The sequence below is a fragment of the Macrobrachium nipponense genome, chromosome 19, assembly GCF_015104395.2.
Source record: "Macrobrachium nipponense isolate FS-2020 chromosome 19, ASM1510439v2, whole genome shotgun sequence".
In the NCBI taxonomy this organism is placed as follows: domain Eukaryota; kingdom Metazoa; phylum Arthropoda; class Malacostraca; order Decapoda; family Palaemonidae; genus Macrobrachium; species Macrobrachium nipponense.
The window spans coordinates 74722950-74747949 of NC_061088.1; the positions used below are offsets into that span (position 1 = coordinate 74722950).

The 25000-nt window shown below is 35.1% G+C and overlaps 1 protein-coding gene across 1 annotated transcript in view; it reads right to left on the reverse strand.

The window, feature by feature from the left end:
* LOC135212051 (proteoglycan 4-like) overlaps window positions 1–13634 on the reverse strand; it is a 17983-nt gene extending 4349 nt beyond the window's left edge. The window contains exon 1 of the mRNA XM_064245381.1: window positions 13574–13634. Coding sequence (XP_064101451.1) covers window positions 13574–13634 — 61 coding nt within the window. The remainder of the gene's footprint in view (window positions 1–13573) is intronic.
* Between the last annotated feature and the right edge of the window lie 11366 nt (window positions 13635–25000).

The window sequence follows — 25000 nt, forward strand, 5'->3', positions numbered from 1 at the left end:
CAACAGACTACAGAGACCATCTAAGCGCAGTCCTCCAGTGGCCAATACGAGACAGCTTGAATGGCCACCAAAACAATGGAAAAATCGAATGTTTTTATGGGCCTTTTTTTATCTGCATAGTACACTGTCAAAACACAGTAAAAAACATCAATATATATATATATATATATGTGTGTGTGTGTGTATATTATATATATATATATATATATATCATACTATATATATATATATATATATATATATATATATATGTATATATAGAGACGACACACATATATATATATATATATATATATATATATATATTATACATTCACATACACACATACACACACTCACATGTTAATCTGCAGGACAAGGACGCAACACTCGCACGCCCTCCCGAATAGAGAGTGGAATCAAAAGTAACACCATTCATAAAAAAAAAATAAAATGGAATAAAAAATAAAAAAATCACCCGACGAATAACAACTGGTCACAAAAACAGTCAAATCTAGATTTTGCAGGCATCTAGATCAAAGGCCGAGAGGAATGTTTAACATGCATAGATAAAAACGGGTGGGAAGACTTTGCATGTCAAAAACACACACACACACACACACACACAAAGATACATCAGCCAAAGCTGCGAGTTTTTTTTTTTTTTATACGGGAATCACATGAAAAGTGGGAACTCCATTCAGTGCGTTTGGGAATCGTGTTTGGCATAGATGACATAAAAAATGCTGACTATGAATCGCAAGGATACCACCTTCTGCCTAATCTCTTTTAAGATTTTAGTTTAGATATGGATATATATCTATATCTATAATACATATGTAGTATAATATATATATATATATATATATATATATATATATATATATATATATATATATAAGTGTATACACACACATATACTATATATATATATAATTATACATTTGTATGAGTCTGATCACATAACCGTGATTCGTATATACGCATCAAGCTACAAATGTCCTTTAATATCTAATTCGCTCTACCTCGGAATTAATATATTTTCATAGATATGTTAACCGGAGGGGAATTTGTAGTTGATAAGAAATCGTCGGTGTGTATACATATACATATATATATATATATATATATATATATATATATATATATATATAGATATTTATATATTATAATCCCGAATAAGAGAGTGAAGCTTTAATATCCACGCGCCAGAAAGAGGAGTTGGGAAGGTGACAAAAACAAAAAACTACTGAGGAAAGCTCAGTCTTGGAAAAATCTCACTCTTGGAGAGAATCTCGATCTCTCCTCTTATACTTATAGCCGGCGAAGATTGATGACTTTAGTAGAGAGAGAGAGAGAGAGAGAGAGAGAGAGAGAGAGTTTTAACAAATGGATAACAGCGCCTGTTCAGTATGCATTGAAAACCTTCGCTTTACCCAAGTCGGTCTTTAAAACCATTTGTATGCCCTCTGCAAATGGCTACGGAACCCCATTCGCTTCTGTATGTATGTACACTATATGTGTATATGTACATATATGCATATATATACATATATATATGTATATGTACGTATATGTGTCTATATACACACATATATAATATATATATATATATATTTATATACATATATATATGATATATATATATATATATATATATATATATATAAATATATATATATATATAATCTGGAGTTATATAACTATTTCTATATCCTCGTAATTCGTTTTCCTTGCTGGTTCCTAAGGAATATGGCAGTAGCACTCATTCCCCAATTAATAATAATAATAATAATAATAATAATAATAATGAACGTGGCTCCAAAAATGTCTAAGGGACCTCGACAAGAAACACGACAAAAACCTGTATTAAACTTCATGACACTAAATATGACACTGGACACAAACGCCGTCTCAATTTCCAGTTCTAATAATAAAAAGTAACCAATCACGCAATTCTTAACTTCTCGTCAAACGAGAAACATGACAAAAATAAATGTTAATCGAGGGGTTCAATGATGAGATTTCAGTAAAAAAATTAAATTCGGAACTTGAAAACAAATGGAAAATCGTCACACGACGCATTATTAAACTGCGCGTCATTGAAAGAAAGAAAAAAAAGCGACAAAGCCGGATTTCAAAAGTTCCAAATCAAAAGAGGAACGTGACAATAACTGAAGTTTTAAAAGTCACCTCAAAATCAGATCTTAAAATCCACAAGAATTAGAAACTCAAGTAAAAATTAAACCTTAAATACTTACCTACATTAGCTATGAAACGTGACAAAATTCAGTCTACCTACATTAGCTATGAAACGTGACAAAATTCAGTCTATCTACATTAGCTATGAAACGGGACAAAATTCAGTCTATCTACATTAGCTATGAAACGGGACAAAATTCAGTCTATCTACATTAGCTATGAAACGGGACAAAATTCAGTCTACCTACATTAGCTATGAAACGTGACAAAATTCAGTCTACCTACATTAGCTATGAAACGTGACAAAATTCAGTCTATCTACATTAGCTATGAAACGGGACAAAATTCAGTCTATCTACATTAGCTATGAAACGTGACAAAATTCAGTCTATCTACATTAGCTATGAAACGTGACAAAATTCAGTCTATCTACATTAGCTATGAAACGGGACAAAATTCAATCTTAAAACCTACATTATAAATGAAACATGACAACATTAAGCTTTAAATTTCCCATCAGCTATAAAACGTGTTCAAAATTCAGTCCTAGTACCTACATCAGATATGAAGCATTTAAAATATTTTGTCCTAAAACCCACATCAGAAATCAAACATGATAAAAGCTCAGTCTTAAAACCCATATCAGTTATGACACATGACATAACTTAAATCTTAAAACCCACACCAGATATCAAAGAAGACGAAAGCTCAGTCTTAAAATCCATATCAGATAAGAAACAGGACAAACATTAAGCCTTAAAACCAACATCAGATATCAAATATGACAAAAACTCAGTCTTAAAACTCACATCAGATATGAAACATGAAAAAATTCAGTCCTAAACCCCACATTAGATATGAAACATGATATCTCTAGGATTTGGCACCCGTGGGGCAGAATGTAAATGAGGCTTAGTTACAGGTTCAGAGTTACAGGGACTAAGCCCTACGTAACTTTCTTCGGTGAATCGACAAGAGAGACTAATGATAAACGGGCCCTACTTTCTTTCATCGAGTTTCCAATCCAAATTATGAGAGAGAAAAGTAGTCGTCAATTATAACGCTCTTTACATACGCCCGCCCGCCCGTCGAAACTCCGCTACGCGCCCATGATAAGCGTTACGATTAAGTCTCGTTTTCCAGTTAATTGCGCCTAATGACACATATCCAAAGGGGGTGGAGGGGGCGGGGGAGCCTTTCTCCGTGAACTTTAATTAACCTTGTCACTGGTGGGCCATTAGAGGGCCCCCAAATAGCAACCTTCCCATTCGATTACGCGTTGCCAAATTCTTGCTAATTATAAGACCTGGGTATCGATTTCACTTAGGGCGTAATTGCTCTTCTCAACATCTCGTGTTGGCGATGATAATATTCTCCCCCCTCCCCCCCAAAAAAAAAACCCCCCAAAAAAAAATCCCCCCTCAACCCCCGACTGGTGGGAGTCCGTTCTGGGACGGGGTTGTGTTGCAGCAGAGCAGAGCAGAACTCAATGGGTAATAAGAGACCTGAATAGGAACCACTGACTTATGCATACTCGAATGGCCGTCAAACAAAAGGCTTTTCGAGAAGTTAATCAGATCGCCGTTGTTCGAGATTGCTTCTAATAATAATAATGATAATAAAAACTTGGTTGATAATGATAATGATAATAGCAATAACTTCGTGGATAATAATAATAATAATAATAATAATAATAATAATAATAATAATAATAATAATAATAATAATAATAATCAAACTTGGTGGATAATAATAATAACAGTAACTTGGTGGATGATAATAATAATAATAACAAGGTGGATAATTAATAATAATAATAATAATAATAATAATAATAATATAATAATAATACAAACTTGGTGGATAATAATAATAACAGTAACTTGGTGGATGATAATAATAATAATAACAGTAACTTAGTGGATGATAATAATAATAATAACAGTAACTTGGTGGATGATAATAATAATAATAACAGTAACTTGGTGGACGATAATAATAGTAAAAAAACAGTAACTTGGTGGATGATAATAATAATAATAACAAGGTGGATAATTAATAACTAATAATAATAAATAATAATAATACTAATAATAATAATAATAATAATAATAATAATAATAATAACAGTAACTTGGTGGATGATAATAATAATAATAACAAGGTGGATAATAATAATAATAATAATAATAATAATAATAATAATAATAATAATAATAATAATAATAATACAAACCGTATTTCCCTTACAAAAGATTGGCACACCTTTTAGTATATACCTACCAAATTAAGGATCCTGAAAACTAGCCCCTTTGCTGGCATACGGCCAAGTAAATCTAAAAGCAAAAATCCCACTTATCAATAACGAAGCTGAAATCACCTAAATTTAACATCACGAAAACCGTATCCGGCCAATGCGCTTCAAGGTGGCTTTTGAAAAGATGTAATTTGATAGCCTTAAAAGAGAGACACTTGAAAACCTTGAACATATGATTATATGCTTTCACATTTCCATTTCGTCTCACTGTATGAAAGGAACGATCTCAAAATGGTGAATGACACTTAAGGGGAATCATCCCCGTAGCGGGTTCGTGCGGTCAGTTCACCTCTTGCAGTGCACTGTAGGCATTATTTATGAATAGAGTAGAATATAGAATTTAGGCCAAAGGCCACGCGCTGGGACCTCTTTAGTTATTAAGTGTTGAAACGGGCATTTAGAGCAAAAAGGTTTTAAAAGTGTGACAGGAGGGAAACTTGCAGTTGCACTATGAATTGTTAAAGGGAGGCTGGAGAGTATGATGGAAGAAAGGGAATATGAACGGAGGTACAGTAAATGGAATGAAAGGGGTTGCAGTAGGGACCGAAGGGACGCTGCAAAGAATCTTAAGTCATGCCTACGGAGGTCATAACTTAAGGTTCTTTGCAGCTTTCCTTCGGCCTCTGTAGCTGCAACCCTTTTCAATTCCTCTTACTGCACCGCCTCTCGTATTCTCTTCTTTCCATCTTACTCTCCTCAAATCTCTGCTGACAGTTTTTGTAACAATAGTTGCGGCTCTGGGTGACCTGAGGCCTTAGCTCTTGGCCTTAGGCCTAAATTTTATATTCCAACTAAGGGAATCATTAACAAGGAAAAATCCATCTTCAAGACCGCATGAATGAACCAGGACCTACTAAGTCTCAGTGGGTCCTGGACTGAACATAGGGCCATGCACATAAGCTGTGTATACTCGGTAAATATCTGTCTCACTTTACAACGGATGCTAGGCCACTATTCTCCATTTAATCCAAGGAATGTATTCTCCACCATCTGTTCTCTTTGCCCTTTGGTAATAATCTGATTTTCTCCAAGAGGAGAGTTAATGTTTTATCCCGGATTTTGGTAATTCGCTAATCTCTCGAAAGTCTTTGTGGCAACCATGATGACGTAATGAAAGCTTATAAATAAAGTTAAAAAAATGGGTACATAGCCTCACATTATCCTCTGAAGGAAAATCAAAGACCTGTTTCGTACAGGGAAAAGGATTTCCTCTTTCATAATCATAACAAAATAGAAATATACGAAATAGTATAGTTACCGTCCCAACCACAGCCATGGCCTATCTTTACGCCCCTGAAGTAATCAGAGGCGCAATTTCGAAAAATCCTGAAGAGGGTAATTACATAGATCGGCCGCCGGGAGGAGCCGTCAGGGAAGAAGCATTAATCTCGGCAATAAGGGTCTGGCATTATCCGCTAAATTTTGTTTGTCAGGATAATGAGCCTTATTACCCATCAACAAAAGGGGGATTGATGTGGAGGGGATGATGACCTTCGCGTTTTCTGTTCAAGCAGAGCACATGGTCTCCTCCTCCTCCTCCTCCTCCTCCCTCTTCTTCTTCTTCTTCTTCTCTTAGGGAAAGGGATCGAAATAGACCGTGATGATTGCTTTCCGGTGTGAGTAGTCGCCATAGAAATAACTTCACTTGGGGCCAGTGGCTTGATGAGATTATTTAGAGAGAGTGAGGTCTCATAGACGAAGAAGAAGTTATCCTGGTTTTTCTGTATGACCATTAGCCATAGGTACTAGGTAGAATCGTAATTACTAAATATATATATATATAAATATATATATATATTATATATATATATATATAACATATATAGTACATATATATATATACATTAATATATATATATATATATATATATATAAATATATATAAAGGTGTAAGCCACGAAGAAATGTGAAACACTGTGTTTCACTTTCCTTAGTGGCTTATACCTTTATTTATGCATTTATCACGTTCCAAACTTTCGTGATTCAGTTATACAAACACACACACACATCTATATATATTATTATATATATATATATATATATATATATATACATATGTTATTGTATATATACATATATATGTAGAATCTACTGATCATTTTTACCACATGCATACGAACTTGTAATAGCCACAATGTCCTCTTCACTTCTCAAACTCTTTGCTCTTTTTTGGATACGCTTGTCACTATAAAGCCTTGAGCTCTAATGAATATATATCTGAAAACATGTATATGTATGGACTTTTATCCTTCTCGTGGTCAGGTCGGCAAGGTGACCTCGTCGTGATTATGGTGTCGTGGGTTGGTTTCCCGCTACCGGACATCATGATTTCTTCAAAATATCCTTGAAGTTGGAAAGTTGGAGCTCAAGGCTTTGTAGTGACAAGCGTATGCAAAAAAAGAGCAAAGAACTTGAGAAGTTAAGAGGTCATTGTGGCTAATATAATTGCAGTATATATATATATATATTATATATATATATATATATATATATATATACATATATATATATATGAGTCGCATCACATTACCAACTAAAAAATTTCCTTCGGTTAACATATATGAAAATATTTAATTCCGAGGTAGAGCAAATTAGATATTAGAAGACATTTGTAAGTTATGCATATATATATATATATATATATATATATATATATATATATATACATATATGTATATTATATTATATATATATATTACATATATATATAGTATGAGTCGCATCACCTTAACCACTAAAAATTTCCCTCGGTTAACACATATGAAGTATTAATTCCGAGGTAGAGCGAATTAGATATTAAAGGACATTTGTAGCTATGCATATATGCATATATTATATATATATATATATATATATATATATATATATATATATATATATATCTATATATATATATATATATATATATATATATATATATATATATATATAATATATATATATATATATATATATATATTATATATATATATATATATATATCTCCAAATCATCGAAGCGATGGACGGGCCTTCACCCCGCTCTCTGAGGAGAGGAGAAAAAGCGCCTCTTCAGAATGCTTATATAAACATTCCACTTATACAAAAAAAAAAAAAAAGTCATGAAAGCGAAGGACTCCGGTGAAGAACGGCCTCCTCAAGTTACTCTAGGAATTGCATTACAATTTCCTAAAGAGAGAGAGAGAGAGAGAGAGAGAGAGAGAGAGGGTGGGAGGGGGAGAGGTGGGGATCCTGTGCTTATCATGGCGGGCACGCGACGCGGCGAGGGAAAAGGGCATTCTGTCTCTGCCTCTGCCTGACCCTTAAAGGGCGCCCGGCCGTTTCTGTTTGTTTGTTTGGCGAAGCATCCCGAGATACAGCTCCGCCTTCGTTTATTATTGTTTTAATCTCTTGAAATACCTTTGTTTATCGCGGCCTGATCTGAAGGAAAGTGACTGGGGGTCCTTCTTCGTTTCCAATAGGGGAGGGCCGTTGCAAAGCTTCACTCATCCCAGCTACGATTTACACGTTCGTTTTGGAATTCGTTTCCGGTAAATCAGTAAACAGCAAGAAATAAAAGAAAAGGAATATTTCTGAGCACAAAAAGAATTTGTAATGCAGAGCACAACACAATGAAATTGAAGTGTTGTGAAGATAGAAGGATTCAATAGCGAGAAAGAACTGGGGTCACCTTTGTCAATCGTCATTTAGGCGGGAATCGCCTTAGGCAATCGTCAGTTATGCTGAAATCGCCTTAGGCAATCGTTATTAAAGCCCGGATCACCTTAGGCAACCATTAGTTTGGCTGGAATCGCCTTAGGCAACTGTCAGTTAGGCTGGAATTGCCTTAGGCAATCATTACAAAGGTTGGGATCACCCTAGACAATCGTCAGTTAGGCTGGAATCGCCTTAGGTAATTGTTACTAAGGCTGGGATCACCTTAACAACTATCAGTTAGGCTATAATCGCCTTAGGCAATCGTCAATTAGGCTGGAATCACCTTAGGCAATCGACAGTTAGGCTGGAATCGCCTTAGGCATTCGTCAGTTAGACTGGAATCGCCATAGGCTATCGTTACTAAGGCTGGGATCACCTTAGGCAACCATCAGTTAGGCCGGAATTGCCTTAGGTAATCGTCAGTTAAGCTGGAATCGGCTTAGGCAATCGTCAGTTAGGCTGGAATTGCCTAAGGCAATCGTCAGTTAGGCTGGAATCGCCTTAGGCAATCGCTGCTAAGGCTGGGATCACCTTAGGCAACCATCAGTTAGGCTGGAATCGCCGTAGGTAATTGTTAGTAAGGCTGAAATCGCCTTAGGCAATCGTTAGTAAGGTTGGAATCGCCTTAGGCAATCGTTACTAAGGTTGAGGTCACCTTAGGCAACCATCAGTTGGGCCGGAATCTCCTTAGGCAATCATCAGTTAGGATGGAATCACCTTAGGTAATCGTCAGTTGGGATGGAATTGTCTTAGGCAATCGTCAGTTAGGCTGGAATCGCCTTAGGCAATCGTCTGTTAGGCTGGAATCGCCGTAGGCAATCGTTATTAAGGCTGGGATTGCCTTAGGCAATCATCAGTTATGCTGGAAGATCACCTTAGGTTACCATCAATTAGGTTGGGATCGCCTTAGGCAATCGTTAGCAAGGCTGGAATTGCTTTAGGGCAACCATCAGTTAGGCTGGAATCGCCTTAGGTAATTATTAGTAAGTTAGTTAGGCTGGGATCACCTTAGGCAATCGTTAAATTAGGCCGGGATCACATTAGGCAATCAGTATTTAGACTGTAAGGTCATCGCCTCTCCTCTTGCAAGCATATGAAGTTGACCTTCGATTAAGGTCATTCTGACCTTGGTAATGATTGCATCATTGCTGATATATAATTGTATTTGTAATATCCCAAGAGTAAAACATAATTATGCAGAAACTACGGTCGCTCTTTAATTCGTAATAAAAATATATGGCAGGAGATGTATTATTCATCTGTTTTAATAATTATTATATTAGTTAGGCAACAAACCAAACAGACCAATGATATTGCTTGATAGTTAAATAAATCACTAAGATACACTTCAAAAATGAAAGGATAGTACTAACACGTTGGCAGTTGAACGGTCATCATCGCGCGTGCGCACTCACTCACTCACGCTCGCACACGCGCACGCACGCACTCATCCACCCACCCACCCACTCACTCACTCACAGCCAGCCATCCGGCGATCGTTGCTGATCGAATCTAGTCACGGCGAAAGAGCTGGAAAAATTCGCGGAAAATCGCAGGGCGAATATTGTTTTCATAGCGCAAACCTCAGAGATTGGCTCTATTTGCGGTCCGGGAATCGGAAAGGAAAGGAGGCGGGCTGATATTCAACCCCGTTTCTCGCGGAATTTGCCGAGAAGAAGAAGCTGATGAAGAAGAAGAAGAAGAGGGCAAAAAAAAAAAAAAAAATGAAAGGGCAGATGGAGAAGATGGAACCAGAGTGGGAAGAGAAGAAAGAAAGAGATAAAAGAGAGAAAGGAATAGGATGAGAGGACTGGGATGAGATGGGAGAGGTGTGAAGACAGGGGGAAAGAGGAGGGTGGGGGGGGTCGTTGGAATGAGGTAGGAGAGGAGCTTGATATAGCGCGCAGTGCGAAGTAGCGAATCCTTAAGCTTACCCCCAAGAATAGATGATCTGCACAGTCGTTACTGGAGAAAATGGAAGATCTGTGTTCGCATTATTTTAACCCTTTGCAGAGAGAGCGGGCAAGATGGCTTTTCTGCAGTCTGTGACGAAGACAGAGAGAGAGAGAGAGAGAGAGAGAGAGAGAGAGAGAGAGAGAGAGGTGGTTGATGAAAGGGCTCGCGCCAACACGGAAGACCACCTAATGATCTAAGTTTTCAATGGAGTGCTGAGAGAGAGAGAGAGAGAGAGAGAGAGAGAGAGAGAGAGAGAGAGAACAGGTTTGTGGCCTCGAAATGTCTATCTATTTCTCTCTCGAGAAGATTCATGGAAATAAATGTTGAAAGGCTCTTTGATTTGTGGTCTAATATTAGCTTTTATTCTTCTGTATAAGAAATGGCTATTTGTCCGTCCTGTGTCTGTCCGTCCGCACTTTTTCTTGTCCGCCCACAGATCTTAGAACTACTGAGGCTAGAGGGCTGCAAATTAATACGTTGATCATCTACTCTCTAATCATCAAACATGCCAAATTGCAGCCCTCTAGCATCAGTAGTTTTTTATTTTTATTTAAGGTTAAAGTTAGCCATGATCATGCGTCTGGCATCGCGAAGTACCAACAAAACAGGCTACCACCGAGCTGTGGCTGAAAGTTTCACGGGCATTGGCTGAGGGTTTCATACAGCATTATACGCTGCACAGAAAACTCGATGGTGCCTAAGAAAGTTCTGCGTATTTTTTGCTATTTTTTTTTTAATTACTTCTCTTGGGGATTATGGGTTTTTCTTGCAGTATAGTAATGATCGGTTGAAGTACTGAGAAATACTGACATCAAAATTTGCTGACACTGAAACATAGTTGCAACTCATCCAGTTTAATCGACTTACTGAGTAATGTGGAAGTTGAATCATTAAAAAAAGAAAACAAAAATATATCTAGCTGTCAGAGTGATTGAAAGGAAGAAGGTAATGTAAGTGTGTGGAAAATGAAGACAGAGATAAAACAGGATTCTATTTCCTGAAGGTTTTCTCTTCTTTATTCGTCTATTAATCTTCCTTATTTTCTCCTATTTTCTCTAATGAATGGCATTTCATCAGACTGGTTTTAATTTTTTTATCTTCAAGTGTGTAGAAAGGAAGGCATAGATAAAAAATTTTTTTAATTCTATTTTCTGAAGGCCTTTCTCTTTATTTATTGAATTGGTGGCATTTCGTCAGACCGATTTTTGAATTTAAAAAAATTCAAATAGATAAAAAATATTTCACTTCTATTTTCTGAAATACTTTCTCTTTATTGATTAGTGGGATTTCGTCAGACCGATTTTTGAATTAAAAAAAGTTAAATAGATAACAAAAATAGTTCAATTCTATTTTCTGAAGGCCTTTCTCTTTACTGATTGATTTTCCTCATTTTCTTAGTGGAATTTTCTCTTATTCCCTTTTTGCCATTCTAATATATTTATTGAATTAGTGGCATTTCGTCAGACTGGTTTTTAAATAAAAAAAATTTAAATAGATAAAAAAAATAGTTCAATTCTATTTTCTGAAGGCCTTTCTCTTTATTGATTGATTTTCCTCATTTTCTTAGTGGAATTTTCTCTTATTCCCTTTTAGCCACTAATTTTTTCCAGTTGCCAGTTCTATCGAGTTGTCTGACTGCCCCGAGACCCTTTGAGATGCAAAAGGTCCCGCTGGAAAATAATCCTTTGGGAGGCCAAGGCGCCCAAAGGACTTCGCACCACAAACAAATTTAGCCTACACAGGCTGGCTGCGCAAATTATGAATTCGACGAGAGAGAGAGAGAGAGAGAGAGAGAGAGAGAGAGAGAGAGAGAGCTAAGCTGAACTAAGGTAAGCTTTGCGACACACGTAGGTCAATCCTGTTAGAGAGAGAGAGAGAGAGAGAGAGAGAGAGAGAGAGAGAGAGAAAGAGAGAGAGTGAGAGAGAGAGAGAGAGCTAAGCTGAGGTAAGGTAAGCTTTGCGAGACTACCATGTGTATATATCTATATATAGTATATATAATATAATATATATTATCATAGTATATTATATATATTATATAATAATATATATATATATTACCTTAGAGAGGAGAGACAGGAGCGAGAGAGAGAGAGAGAGAGAGAGAGAGAACAAATGTAAGCTGAGCTAAGCTAAGCTTGTTTGCGACAAACGCAAGTCATCTCCCCCTCTCTCTCCCTCCCTCCCTCCCTCCCTCTACCTTCCCCATCCCCCATCCCAGACCCTCCCTCCCCCTTTTAAGCATCTGGACCGGATAATCATATCACAGAGCCATTTGTGGTCCCGCAGCCGAAACAGATCTGGTCAAACAATGCATTCCAGCGGTGTTTGTGGAGGCTGAATATTGTACCCTGGAAACTCAATAATTGTTTTCCCAGCCCAATCCATCTCTCGTTCCCATCGGGACGAATAAACGAATATGCTACGAATATACATGTGTATATGCCTGACTCCGGCACCCCCTCCCCCCAGAGAGGTCCCTCTCATACCCCCCCTCAGCCCATCCCAAACCCCTGCCCACATACCATGGGCTTGCAGGAGTGGCCGAGGGCCCCTTTCAGGCACGCGAATTGTGATGTCCAAGTTGCTCTATATGCGCATTTTTTTTTATTGCTCTCTTTGCACAGGTGCGCAGTTTTCGTTTCATTTTTTTTTCTAGATAGTGACCCCGGATCGTTATCTACGACTAATATTTCTCGCAGTCATTATATTTATGATATTTGCAGTTTAATGTTCATATTTCTACGGTAATCGCCAACGGGTCGGTACTAAACACGCCTTTGCAAAGGTGGATACGTACCTAGTTAAATACCCTTAGGGCGTCACTGTCCAGGAAAGATCCCAGAGATCTATGCAATAAAATGTAAGTAATAACTAGAATGAAACTGCAACATATCATTAAATTTTTCATGTGCTCCTTTTGTTTTTGCTGATAATTATAATCTGCACATAACCACTTCCATCTCGGAAGCAAAAGAGCGAATCGTTTTAGGTATTATCAGTTATTCCAAGGGCGTGTTCTTATTTATTATTAATTATGAGTAATCCTGTAACTATTTCTCTAATATTAAGATTTTATCTCTCTCTCTCTCTCTCTCTCTCTCTCTCTCCATCCATTATCCCTTCTGATCTACATCTTATTTTTTCTCTCTTTCTTGTTCTCTCTTTACTTATCATGTTCTTTCTGAATGTTTCTCCAAAACATGCTTTTCTCTCTCTCTCTCTCTCTCACTTCCTCCATTATTCTTTTTCTGATCTGCATTTATCGTTTTCTTTCTTTTGTTCTCTCTTTATTCGTCATGTTCTTTTTGCCCTGTTTCTCCAAACCATCTCCTTCTTAATCTCTCTCTCTCTCTCTCTCTCTTCTCCCGTTTTACTCAGTTGGATTCACGTTAGCAAGATCAGTGGCTCGAAACCAGCTTACCACCCCACCAGTCGACCCAGCTGTGAATGGGTATACCAGCCTCAGCTCTCGTAGTAGCCATCTTGCTTGGTGAGACGTACCCGCGTGAAGTCACAATAATCAACAGATATCACAAGTTTAACATACGACTAGAATTTGAGAAATATCTAGAAGTGTTCGTGAACTATCGGTGATAAGATTAGTGTGAAAATAGTAGGATAAAGCGTCTTCTAAGTTAGTTTATCAAGTGTAATACTATAAATCAGAACAAGATGGCAGTAAGTTCCAACTGCGGGAAAAGGTGGCGTAATTTGGCGTGCTTAGCAGATTCGCAATACGATGAGGTAGCAGGAAGGGAACTGGCATTTCATCTATGAAATCAGCAACAGTCCTAACCAAAAAGATACAAAAGCATTCATAGATATATTAGAAGGATATAATCCTTCAAACTGGAACAAATCTAATGAAAACATCTTGAAAATAATTGAAGAAGTTCCAAATAAAATCCAAGTGGTCAAGAGACTCATAAAGAAAATATACATAAACCAACATATTCCGACAAAGAAAATGAATAAGGTGAATCTTGTGAATATACTAATTGATGCATTAGGAAAAAGAATGCCAAAAGCATGCAAACTGTGTAAGGTTTGGTATAGCATAGTCAATCCACAAAACCTAATCAGAAAATGTGCTGCATGCAACATTCCGACCCATCCACAGTGTGCTGAGGTAATACAAGATTTGAGAAAAGATACAAGAATTTTTTGTTAACATGTCTATCATGGATAGAAAATGTTATTAAATCAAGATTGAATGTACAAATAGTTGAGGATGAAGAAGAAGAGGAAGAAGAGGAAGAAGAAGAAGAAAAAGAAGAAGAGGAAAACGGAAGAGAAGTAAACAAAAATGAAATGACAGAAAAAAATAAGGAAAACAAAGAACAAGATAAAAGTATGGATGCAGAGATACTCATTGATACTACATATGAGGCAATAAAGCAACATACCTACGAAGAAATAAATTACGATATGACAACAGAAAAGCAAATCCCGAAGAGGCTCTACCCAGATCTACACAATGACGGGAAAGAGGAAAAAATAAAATAGACAAGAAAGACAAAATCTGCAACCTTTTGAAAAGAGGGAATTGCAGATTTGGAGAAAGATGTTACTACAAACTCCTAACGATATGTCAACAAAACTATGAAATATATGGTAAATGTGGCATACTTAGATGGATATGGGGATGATTGCAGAGATCTGCATCCAAAAATATGTAAACCTAAAAGAAGGAAAAGGATGTAAGTTCGACAAAAAATGCAAATATATGCACCCTGTAGTCCATGATCATAATCAAATAAATACCAACCAAGTAATAAAATCCAAAATAAGAAAGAAACAAATAAAGAGAGAAATCAAGAATATCAGGTAAAAGAGAAAAGCAAACCACCAATGAGATATGCAGAGGTGTCAGCAAAGAATTTCAAAGCATCAGCTCCGAAATTCTACTCAAGAGATAATAACTGTATTTATTATGCAAGAGGATATTGCAAGAAACGGAGAAAATTGCAGATTCAGACACAAAATGAATAATTATGATGAAGGAAAGATCAAATATTATGGAAAAGTTGGATTTTTTAATGTCAGAATTTCTGGAAATGAAAAAAAGAACAACATACCAGAACAGGAAAGAGACATGGGAAAATCCTTATTACTATCAGTATTAAATGAAGGAGAAAACACGCAAACCATCATAGTGATGAATGCGCAGGGTTTAGTTACGAGTAACTCAAAAAGAAAAATAGAGTACTTAGAAGAACTAACCAAAATGAAAAGAAAATAGATATAATGAATATAAGTGAAACCTGGTATTTCCCAAGAGACTGGGAATGATGATCAAATAAAAGGGTTCCAAACTTATAGACAGATAGAAAAAATAGGAATCAAGGGGGAACCGCAATATATGGGAAAGACAAAAAACAAGGAAAATATATGAGAAATATATAAAAACGTAACTCAGAATGTGAACTAATAGCGGTAGAATTTGAATCTGAAAAATTGATGAACATAGTAATATATAGACCTCCTAATACTAAAGAGTTTGACTTAATAATTGAAAATTGGATGATATATGTAGAAATCACAAGGATGGACTATTCTCCTATCTGGTGACTTCAACTTTCCTTTCGTAGAATGGAAAGAACGAATAGGAGATTGTGGTTGTACTTATACATATAAAAAAGAGAGTAATAGTAGTGCAGAAGATAAGAGGCAATTTGAAAAGCTATTAGATATGCTACTATGAATACAACATTCAACAATAAATCACCTGCCAACAAGAAAGGAATACTTTAGACCTAGTATTTGTGAACGAGATGAATTATGTTAAAGAAATAATAGTTTATAATGCGAGTATTTTCAGACCATAATGTCATAGAATTAACAGTTCATTCCAAAGCAAGTGAAAATAGAGATAAGCAAGAAATGAAAAAGTGGGAAGGATATGGAAAATACAACTTCTACAGTAAAAATATAAAAGGTCAGAAATTAATGAAGAATTAACAAAGATTGGGATAACATTTTCGTAAGTGATGACATAAGGGTAAATACGGAGATATTATATAAAATATTGGAGATAATAGTGGAAAAAATATATACCGAAGAAGAAAAGTAAACATCATTCATGCATACCAAGAGACAGAAGAATCTTGTTCCAGAAAATCAGAAAGTGGAAAAAAGGTCTTGCAAAAGAAAAAAATGCATGGAAAGTTATAGAAACTAAAAAGTAAGATAGCAAAACCTGCAGAAAAAAGATTATACAATCAAAAGAAAATGAAAAACGGACTTGGAAGAAAAAACCCTATTAAATATCAAGCAAAACCCCAAACTATTATACTCATATGCGAAGAAGATGAATAAAAGAAGAATAGAAATAGGCCCTCTGAGAATTGAAGGGAGATTAAACGAATGAAAAAAGGAAATTTCGCAACATACTGGCAGAACGATATAAGAGAGAATTCACCCCTAGAATAGATAATGAAGATAATGATATAGAAGTAAGGGATGAAAAATAGTGAATATTTAGCTGACTAGATATTAATGAAGCTGATATTGTGCAGGCTATTAATGAAATTAAAAATGGAGCTGCTGCAGGGCCTGATGGAATTCCTGCTATTTTGTTAAAGAAAGTAGTTCATTCTATCGCAAAGCCACTTGCAATATTATTAAGACAAAGTGTAGATACAGGCAAGATATATGATGAGCACAAATTAGCGTATATTACCCCTACTTTCAAAAGTGGATCAAGACTAGAGGCAAGTAATTATAGGCCTGTGAGTCTAACATCACATATAATGAAAGTGTATGAAAGGGTAATGAAGAAAAATATTATGAAACATTTAATAAAAATAATTTGTTTAATAAAGGACAACATGGTTTCGTACCCGGAAAAAGTACACAAACCCAACTGTTAGTCCACCGGAAAACATATTCAAAAATATGAAAAGCGGAAATGAAACAGATGTGGTTTATTTAGACTTTGCAAAAGCTTTTGATAAAGTAGACCATAATATATTAGCGAAGAAAATTAGAAAACACATATCGTGGATAAAGTAGGAAGATGGTTAAAAGAATTTTTACACAACAGAAAACAGATAGTTATTGCAAACGACGAGAAATCGGATGAAGCCAAGGTAATATCCGGTGTGCCGCAAGGTACGGTGTTAGCTGCAATACTGTTTGTTATTATGATTGAAGACCTAGACAATAATGTTAAGGATTCGGTAGTGAGTAGTTTCGCAGATGACACAAGAATAAGTAGAGAAATTACTTGTGATGAAAGATAGGAACGCTCTACAAAGAGACCTTAACAAAGTATATGATTGGGCAGAGGTAAATAGGATGGTATTTAACTCTGATAAATTTGAATCAATAAATTATGGAGACAGAGAAAGAAAGCTATATGCATATAAGGGACCAAATTAATGAGACCATCACAAATAAGGAAGCAGTTAAAGACCTTGGTGTGATGATGAATAGGAACATGTTATGCAATGATCAAATAGCAACTCTGTTGGCAAAATGTAAAGCAAAAATGGGAATGTTGTTACGGCACTTCAAAACAAGAAAAGCTGAACACATGATTATGCTTTATAAAACATATGTTCGTAGTCCACTTGAATATTGCAATATGATATGGTACCCACACTATCAAAAGGATATTGCACAAATAGAGAGTGTACAAAGGTCCTTTACAGCTAGAATAGAAGAAGTTAAGGACCTAGACTACTGGGAAAGACTACAAAATTCTTAAAATTATATAGTTGGAAAGGAGAAGAGAACGCTACATGATAATTCAGGCATGGAAAACAGATAGAAGGAATAGCAGAAAATATCATGGAACTAAAAATATCAGAAAGAAGCAAGCAGAGGTAGATTAATAGTGCCCAAAAATATATACCAGGAAAAATAGGAAAGCACACAGGACATTAATCCACTACGCACCAGCATCGATAATGCAGCGTCTATTCAATGCGTTGCCAGCTCATCTGAGGAATATATCAGGAGTGAGCGTAGATGTGTTTAAGAATAAGCTCGGCAAATATCTAAACTGCATCCCAGACCATCCAAGATTGGAAGATGCAAAATATACCGGAAGATATGTACTAGCAACTCTCTGGTAGACATTAGAGGTGCCTCACACTGAGGGACCTGGAGGCAACCCGAACAAGATGTAAGGTCTGTAAGGTAAGGTCTGCGATGAAGAAAAAGGTGGTCATGCGGGTAGCAACTTCATCCCTTAAAGAATCTTCTTGTGCTATCCCATTATATATATATATATATATATATATATATATATATATATATTTATATGAAATATATATATATATATATATATATACACAAATATATATTTATATAAACATATATGTATATAATATATATATAACACATACACACACATTATATTATATACATATATACATAAATATATTTATATATACATATATATAAATAAATATACATTCGTATCTATATACACCGATAATATATTTATATAAACATATTTATATAATATATAAATATATAATATATATATATATTATAATATATATATATAATATATATATATATATATATATATATATATATATATATATATGTATGTGTATGTATACATACATGTGAGCTCTTCTCTCTCCTCTCTCTCCTCTCTCTCTCTCTCTCTCTCTCCATCCAAGGAATATGTAAGGGGCTGTTCAACATGTATTCCATCATCCCGGACTGAAACGCATCCAACGGTCGAAAACAAATAACATATGAATATGTAAATGAGCTTCTCTCCTCCTCCTCCTCCTCCTCCTCTTCCTCCTCCTCCTCCTCCGTATCAGTCACTCGAGCGCATGCGCGAAGGATACGGTCTGAGGCCCTTTGAAGAAAAGAGTGGAAGGCGAAAGGAGGCGAAGGAAGTAGATAAGAGGAGAAATAGAGAATTACTGAGACGGAAGTGGTTTTTTTTTATTCAAGAGAGCAGTTCGTCATAATGGGATAATACAAAGTAGGTCTCAGCATTAAAGTTTTTATTAGTAAGTTACGCAGCGATTTTTTTTTATTTTTTTTATTTTCGAATGATTATCGATAAGATTTTTTTTTCATTAACCCGTCTTTTTTTTAACTAAGACCTCGCTTTCATTCTGATTAACCAGTTTATATTTTCTATCACTACTTGATGGCAGATTACAATGAAATTTGAGGTAAATAATATATATATATATATATATATATATATATATATATATATATATATATATATTATATATTGCTACTTTCAAAATGCATATATCTCCTCTTGTGACTGTATAAAATGTTATGTAGAATTGTGCAACATTTTTTCAGATTCCTAGATAGCTTAAGAGATAGGATGTTTAAATGTGTGTTCAGATTATTCACATAACACATTGTAAAAGAATATATATATAATGTAGAATGTAAAAAGAGAGATATTTTCTTTGTCCATTCGAAACTACAATTGTTTTCCTATTATGTCAGCACTGTGAGATTACAGGAACTGTGAGATCTCCATTTGCTTTCCTAATCTGTCAATACGTTTGATAAGCGAGCTTGAGACTTCATTTGTGTTTTGAGAATCTCTCATCAAGTAAGATAAGGGCTTCTGCTTCGTCTCGATCGGGTACGTACATTATTGTATACTGGTCTTGTACGCGTATGTCTTTGCCGAGTGCCACGTGCAGATTACACATTTTGTATAAAAAGTTGCGTAACATTGCGAAGCTTCTGGAAGCATTTGTGCCAAAAACGTTTCGTGCCAGATCCCCAGTCCAGCTTTCGCAAGGGAAGAGAATTTCATTAGATCTTAGATTCTCGAGGTGTTAACATCTCTCTCTCTCTCTCTCTCTCTCTCTCCCTCGACATCCTTGAGATTATATTAACGTAATGTAAATTGGTCACTCGTAACTTGAGAATTTCATATTTGATATTTCTTAGAGTTTATTTAGTGTTAAATAGTGTTTTTTGTGGAATCTGAACAAACTTTGTTGTTGTAACGGTGCCTGGTTTTTGTGAAAGTGTAAAACAAGACTGCAGCAAAGAAAGAAGTTGGTATACCAAAAAGGTAAAGTGTGTTATATTTTTATTAGTTGCAACTAATATCTAATGGTTATGATGGTTTGGTAAGAAACTAATAACGGATAGGAACAGTGGTTAACTAATTACTAATAACAGATGGTTACGAAGGTTTGTTAAAACTGATGGTTACAATCTTTTGAGTGAAAAGATTTACACTTTTACACATTGCAAATTTTTTTGTTTTTTGTTTGTTTCATTTTGTGCAATTTTTCATTTCCTTGTTGAAGTGTGCCTTTTTATTTTGATACTGTCCACATTTTTCTGTATTTTCATTTACATTCACAATTTAATTGACTTAGTTATTTTCATTGCTTAATCATTACCCATTTAACTAAATTTAACACTTGTGAATTAATTTGCATTCACTTAGAATTCTTTTCAAGTTTTATTATTGTTTAGCACTTGCGAATTAATTTCAAATTTTCAATTATTGCCTAACACTTTTGAATTTTAATTGAATTAATTTTCTTGAATTTTGCGATAAATTAATTTTTATTTAATTTTACTTGATTTAATTCAAGAATTAATTAAACCTTACTTTGTTTTCAAGTAACAGTAATTTTCCCTGATATTGTGAGTTTCACTTATGAACTTTGAGTTTAATAATAAATTTTTGCATTTAAAATTTTTATAAGTGTTTTTATTTTTATACCAGTATATTTGCATATGATTATGATTATGTTAGGTAGAAACATAGAGTGGTAATTGATATGCTTTCCTTCAATTTACTTGAAGTGACTTAGAACCAGGGAAGTACTTAGACTTCTGAAATCAGGGAAATACTTAGACTTTTAAAGTTGTTGATGGAGTGATGCCCTTTGATTAATTTAATTACTTACAAGATTACCTCACACCTGTTTTGATGAACTTAGTCTGATTTTCTGCAATACTGGTAAGTTGTTAAGGGATCACTGTTGCCTTTAGAGTATTCAGTCGTTTAATACCTGTGATGAGGGTTCAGCTGTCTGGCTTCCGTGAGGTAACAATAAATGAATGGTTAGTGTGGTAACCAGATACTTGGCACTTAGTAACAATATATATATATATATATATATATATAATATATATATATATGTGTGTGTGTGTGTGTGTGTGTGTGAAATATATGTTAATATGTGTAATATATATGCATATGTTATATATATATATATATATATATATATATATATATATATACTATATATAATATATATATATATATTTATACCCTAGTTATACTTTATATATTTACCTATATATACCTTGGATATATTGTTAATATATATTATATATATATATATATATATATATAATATAGTATATATATATATATATATATATGTATATAACAATGTTAATATCAGCTTTTATAGGTGACGAAACCACCGTATATAATGTGATTATCTAAAAAAATAAAACAAAATAGAAAAAAATACTTAAATCACCGCGTACAAAGTGTAATTACCAACGAAAGATATTTAAAGCAAATGTTACATTTCAATAAACAGCAATAAAGAGGGTGTTTGAGTCATAATTGAATTTGCAATCACTCAACTGTTTTCATTCAAAATCATTAACTAATTGCTGAATAAAAACAACACGAAATATAAAGTAAAATTGAGTACAAATCAAACGTAATAAGAAAGCGGTTCTTCAACTGATGAACATATTGGGAAAATAAACTTGCGATTTATCAAGAGAATAAATATAATTAATAATAATACTTAGGAAGCGGAAGCTCTCTCAAGCATACTTTATTAAAAGTAATGGCTACTTCAGCAGCGTCACACTTTTCCGAATAGCGGCTTTTTCCGGGCTACTTCAGCTGGCTAGAGCGCCTAAAGAGGTCATGATCAAATACAATGTCGAAATAGGTGTATATATTTGAATTTTACAGATAAACTATGATACCATAGTCATCAAAGTCATTAACGATTCTCTCTCTCTCTCTCTTCTCTCTCTCTCTCTCTCTCTCTCTCTCTCTCTCTTGAAGAGAGCTTTCCTCTGGAGCTACCAGATATCCTCGGGCTATAATAATAATAATAATAATAATAATAATAATAATAATATAATAATAATAATAATTATTATTATTATTATTATTATTTTTTATTTTTCTTTTTTGCTCTATCACGTCCCTCCAATTCGACTGGGTGGTAATTTTATAGTGTGGGGGTTTCCGGGTTGCATCCCTTGCCTCCTTAGGATCCATCATTTTCTTACTAGGTGCGCCGTTTCTAAGATCACACTCTCTGCATGAGTCCTGGAGCTACTTCACCTCTAGTTTTTCTAGAATTCCTTTTCAGGGAGCTTGGGATCGTGCCTAGTGCTCCTATGATTATGGGTATAATTCCACGGGCATATCCCATATCCTTATTCTATTTTCAGATTATTATTATTATTATTATTTTATTATTATTATATTATTATTACTATTAGTTATTATATTAGAAAAAATGAATACCAAGATTCAAAGGCTGAAAAGTTATGATTTTTTTCAAGCGTTAAAAAAGCGAACATATTTGATTGTTTCTGAAATGATGGCAATAACGGAATGGGCTTCTTATTTCTTTGAAATATTCGCTCGTAAGGGTTCAAAACTCCCAATGATTTCGTTAACTTCACATATAAAAAATACGAATTAATGTAAATCGTGACATACTGCATCACAGGAAATAGGGTTTATTATAAAATACAGACGCACGAGAATTGGAATAATGGTCTTTGGGGGATTTCAGAATTATTATTATTATTATTATTATTATTATTATTATTATTATTATTATTATTATTATTATTATTATTATTATTCAGAAGCTGAAGCCTATTTATTTGGAACAAGCTCACAGAGGTCATTTGACTTGAAATTCATGCTTCTAAAGAATATGTTGTTCATTTGAAAGAGGTAACAGAAGGCAATAGGATATACAGAATGAGATCAGTTATTAGAAAAGAAAATCATAATTTTTGAAAGTAAAATGTATTTTTCCTAACTATATAAACCTGAGGTCCTTTACATAAGGAAGAAACTAATTCCTTATGTAAAGGACCGAGGGTTTGTGATCGTGTAGGAACAAATCACAATTTTTGAAAGTAAATTGTATTTTTCCTAACTATACAAACCTGAGGTCCTTTACAAGTCCTTATGTAATTACTTGTATATCGTGTAGGAACAAAAATAAATTAACAAATAAATACCAAAAATTTAAGTAGATTACTGAAATACAAGAAAAGTTATTGATGGATAGCAATCCATTGTATCTTCGCTAGAACTTTTTGAGGCTCCAATTGCACGAAATCCTCAGGGAGACCGTTCCACAGTCCAACGGCTTGAGGAATCAAGAACCTCAGGAACTCAGAAGGTCGACAGCGAGGCAGAACATTTACTGCATATTGGTGCTGCTGTTAAGCAAATCTGGTCGCTCCCGGCAGGCAAAGAGGATCAGGGACCAACTGAGAATGTGAGGAAAAACTGTATGTGGGCTTACCTGGTTCTACGCAAAATTTTATAAATGAGCTGATAGAGAAGTAACTTAGAGGATGGATGTTGGAGACGAAACACTTGAAGAGCCATTGGTATGTTTGTGAGGATAAATAAGACATCACAGTACCCAGTTCGATACAAATTTCTATCTTATATAGGCTTGTATCTCAGAGAAAGACAGGCAACATACATGCCAAATAGTGTAATAACAAAGGAATTACTGAATACCATTTGGAGAGGGTGATGTTCGCTGATTACTCGGTGGTAAATGGCGCTAGTGAAGATAAACTGCAAAGACTAGTAAAGCGAGTTGAAAATGAGCCGTAGTTTCTTCGGCGCAATCAAGTTTTCTGTACATCGTAAAAACAAGGCCACCGAAAATAGAGCTATCTTTCGGTGGTCTCGGTATAATGCTGTATGATTCACGGGCCAGACGCATGACTATGGCTAATTTTAAACTTAAATAGAATAAAAACTACTGAGGATAGAGGGCTGCAATTTGGAATGTTTGATGATTGGAGGGTGGATGATCAATATACCAATTTGCAGCCCGCTATCCTCAGTAGTTTTCAAGATCTGAGGGAGGACAGAATGAAGGAGGACTGGAAAAAAAGTGTCGGCGGACAGAGAGAGCCGGTACAACAGTTTTCTTTTCAGAAAACTGGAGATAAAAGGCTTTGAAGAGGAAACATTTGGCCATAGTGAATTTTACCGGGATAAGTTCAAATGAGGACCAATGGAAGCCTGGAATATCTGGAAAGAATTAATTTTAGTATGGATGATAGAGGGATGGAAGTGACTGGCTACAGGAATAATTTGTTGACAATTTTTTTCCTGGAAAGGCTTAAGTCTTTTCCCCCTCGCCAGGGATCGATTTCGAGCATCAGCCGGTGAGGTGAGATGGGATCCACTTGACCATCTAGAAAATTCTCTCTCTCTCTCTCTCTCTCTCTCTCTCTCTCTCTCCGTTCAGACATTCCATCAAAACAACATCTTATCTCTCTCTCTCTCTCTCTCTCTCTCTTCCTCTCCGTTCAGACATTCCATCAAACAACACTTTATTTCTCTCTCTCTCTCTCTCTCTCTCTCTCTCTCTCTGAGAATGAGGTATCATATAATTGCATCTAAGTATAATATTATATTTGCAGCGTGTACGATTATCCAGCAAATGTAGTTATCGTACATTTAACAAAAATTACCCGCAAATCCCTCTTATTTATTACCCACCCCCTCATACTCCTCCCCCTCTTACCTCTTACTCCTCCCCACCCTCTTACTCCTCCACCCCACTCCCCCCCTCACCCCTCCCTGTCTATATGGAAATGAGAGGGCTTCTTTCTG